The sequence below is a fragment of the Callorhinus ursinus genome, unplaced genomic scaffold, assembly GCF_003265705.2.
Source record: "Callorhinus ursinus isolate GAN/ISIS: 27379988/994484 unplaced genomic scaffold, GSC_fseal_2.0 scaffold19, whole genome shotgun sequence".
Classification (NCBI taxonomy): domain Eukaryota; kingdom Metazoa; phylum Chordata; class Mammalia; order Carnivora; family Otariidae; genus Callorhinus; species Callorhinus ursinus.
The window spans coordinates 23,401,415-23,404,919 of NW_027397081.1; the positions used below are offsets into that span (position 1 = coordinate 23,401,415).

A 3,505-nucleotide genomic window follows, 5' to 3' on the forward strand; every position below is an offset into this window, starting at 1 on the left:
AAAGAATTTAGACATTGTCAATAAACTATTGTCTATTAAATCTTCCTTTCATTTCCCCCATCATGAAAACACAATACTGTTTCAACTTTTGGTTAATTCCATATTAATTACATTTTTTATGACCATGAAAATGTTATTTACAAGGGCATCTTGTTGTACACTACTGTTAAAATAATCCCTTTCTTATACAACAACTTCCCTTCCCCCAGCCCCAAAGAAGTTAACACTTTCCCTTTGTTTTTCTTTGAATCTCTTGTCAAACTTTTTCTTCCCCACTAACAGCTTTGTAAAATATCAGTTGATACAATTTTCCACTTAGCGAAATCTGTTTGTTCATTTACTATCCTTTTATTCCCTTGAAATATTCCCCTGAAATCTCCCCATCTACTGCTTTCATCTTGGTTGCTCTAAAGGGCTGCAGTAGAATTTTCCATTTCCAGGGCTTGTCTCTACAATTTATCCTGAGAATTTCCTTCACTATCTTTCCATGTTGGATCCTCTGTTTGGAGGATCCAAAAAAGGAGGATCCTTTTCTCCCCCCAGCTTCAGTGGAGCCCAGAGACAGAGTTCTAAGAAGTAAACATGTTGAGGCGTATGTATCAGAAAATGCTTTTATTGTGTCTTCCAATTAGACTCTTAGTTTGGCTGGGTATAGAATTCAAGCCCCTTTTCCTTAGCACTTTGCAGATATCCTTTCATCTACCTTCCAGTGGGGCGAGTGCAATACTATTCTTACTTCTTACTCTTCTCTCATTGTGTATTTTGAATTTTCCCCAGAGGTGTTCTCTTTTCTCCCCTTGCATTCTTCTTTTCACTTGTTCTCTTTCAATTTGAAGTAATACTCTTCAGTTCTAGGAGTTTTTATATTGAATTGTGTAATGATTTCCTCCCATAATTTTCTTTTTTTTTTTTTTTTTGAGAGGGGGTGTAGGTGGAAACTCCTTTTAAGTTGTATGTTAAAACTTCTGAATAGTTTCCTTATTTTTATCTTTCATTGTACATTTAAACAATTCTACCTCCTTGGGGATTTTCTCTACCTATCAAATGCTTTTAATGATATTTTTATTGAAATAAACTTTTTATGTTAGAATACTTTTAGACTTCTGGAAAAAAATGCAAAGATGGCATAGAAAACTCTCCAATGCCCCACATCCAATTTCCTTTGCTGTTAACATCTTACGGGGTGTTAACATGGCACATTTATCATGTATAACCAATATTGATATATTATTATTAAATAAACCCCATATTTTATTCATGTTTTATGAGACTGATGTGGTGCCCACTGTGCTAAGAAGGCATTTATTTGTATTTAGTTTCTTCCCTAACTTCATTTTTGTGTTCCAGAATTTCATCCAGGATACCATATTACATTTAATATCATATATCTTTAGGCTTCTCTGGGCATGACAGCTTCTCAGATTGTCTTTGCTTATGATGACCTTGATAGTATTGGTGATGACCATGAGGGGTAGGGAGCAGGCATTTTGTAGAATGTCCCTCAATTTGGCTTTTTCTGTTGTTTTATCTCATTGTTAAATTGAAGCTATAGATTTTTTTTTTTTTTTGGCTGGGTACAGTATACTTTATTGATGGTACATGACAAGGTAGGGCTTCCCAAACCCCTCCCCTTCTTCAGGGGGTTTGGGATGGAAACGGTGGAGGTTGGGAGATTCTCAGTGTTTTGCGGGATAAGTTGGGGCAGGGACTCCCCAGCAGCTGAGGGCCTCTCTCTTCCTCTTGCTCTCGCTGGGCCTGGTGGTCCAGGGGGCTCTTACTCCTTGGAGGCCATGTGGACCATAATGTCCACCACCTGGTTGCTGTAGCCGAATTCATTGTCATACCAGGAAATGAGCTTGACAAAGTGGTCATTGAGAGCAATGCCAGCCCCGGCATCGAAGGTGGAGGAGTGGGTGTCACTGTTGAAGTCGCAGGAGACGACCTGGTTCTCAGTGTACCCCAGGATGCCCTTGAGGGGGCCCTCTGACGCCTGCTTCACCACCTTCTTGATGTCGTCGTATTTGGCAGCTTTCTCCAGGCGACAGGTCAGATCCCTGACGGACACGTTGGGGGTGGGGACACGGAAGGCCATGCCAGTGAGCTTCCCGTTCAGCTCAGGGATGACCTTGCCCACAGCCTTGGCAGCACCAGTGGAAGCAGGGATGATGTTCTGGGCAGCCCCTCGGCCGTCTCGCCACAGCTTCCCAGAGGGACCGTCCGCGGTCTTCTGGGTGGCAGTGATGGCATGGACGGTGGTCATGAGTCCCTCCACGATGCCGAAGTTGTCATGGATGACCTTGGCCAGAGGAGCCAAGCAGTTGGTGGTGCAGGAGGCATTGCTGATAATCTTGAGGGAGTTGTCATACTTCTTGTGGTTCACACCCATCACGAACATGGGGGCGTCGGCAGAGGGAGCAGAGATGATGACCCTCTTGGCCCCGCCCTTCAAGTGGGCCCCAGCCTTCTCCATGGTGGTGAAGACCCCAGTGGACTCCACAACATACTCAGCACCAGCATCACCCCATTTGATGTTGGCAGGATCTCGCTCCTGGAAGATGGAGATGGACTTTCCATTGATGACAAACTTCCCGTTCTCAGCCTTGACGGTACCGTGGAATTTGCCATGGGTGGAATCATATTGGAACATGTAGACCATGTAGTTGAGGTCAATGAAGGGATCATTGATGGCGACAATATCCACTTTGCCAGAGTTAAAAGCAGCCCTGGTGACCAGGCGCCCAATACGGCCAAATCCGTTCACTCCGGCCTTCACCATCGCGTCTCAGGGACGCGGCTGGCACTGCACCAAAATTCGCGGCTGTCTGTCAAACGAGGAGGAGCAGAGAGCCGAAGCTATAGATTTTTGAGAGGAGGATGACAGAGGTGAAGAGCCATTTCCCACACATTGTATCATGGGTATACGTAATTAATATGACTTATTACTGATGATGTTAACCTGGGTCACCTGGCTGAGGTACAGTTTACCAGATTTTCCTGCTGTGTAGTTTCCTTTTTTTCTTTCCATATGGTACCTGTGGAAAGAAAGTCTCCAGGCAAAATCTACACTTAAAGGGTGAGAATTACATTTTACCTCTTTGAGGACATAGTATCTATTTACATAGCTTGGAATTTTGCATGGGAAATTTGTTTCTTCTCCCCCACTTAGTTAAGTGTTCAATCACTTATTTATATCAGTATGGACACATGGGCATTTATTTTATCCCAGAGTTATGATCTAGTAGTATGCCATTTATTTTGTTACTCAAATTATTCTGGGTTTGGGCAGTGGGAGCTCTCTCAATTGGCTTTGTGTCCCTTTGAGATACCTATCATTGTGCTTTTTTTTTTTTGTGGGTTTTTTTTTTTTCTTTTTGTTTGTTCATTTTAGTACTTCCTTCCTTTCTGGTGCTATAGGATGCTCCAGGTTCATCTTGTATATTGCTTCCCCTGCCCTAGAATCTTCAATTTCTCCAAGAAGCCCATATTCCTTTCTTGGAGAATAGTA

The 3,505-nt window shown here is 42.9% G+C and overlaps 1 protein-coding gene across 1 annotated transcript; it reads right to left on the reverse strand.

The window, feature by feature from the left end:
* Window positions 1–1,661: 1,661 nt before the first annotated feature.
* LOC112840489 (glyceraldehyde-3-phosphate dehydrogenase-like) lies at window positions 1,662–2,807 on the reverse strand. The gene has a single exon (XM_025893927.2). The coding sequence runs from the start codon at window positions 2,774–2,776 to the stop codon at window positions 1,775–1,777; it is 1,002 nt and encodes a 333-aa protein (XP_025749712.1). The 5' UTR covers window positions 2,777–2,807; the 3' UTR covers window positions 1,662–1,774.
* Window positions 2,808–3,505: the final 698 nt, after the last annotated feature.

Bases quoted from the DNA above. Each gene is read 5' to 3' on its own strand.
- LOC112840489 (XM_025893927.2), bottom strand. From the start codon at position 2,776: ATGGTGAAGGCCGGAGTGAACGGATTTGGCCGTATTGGGCGCCTGGTC.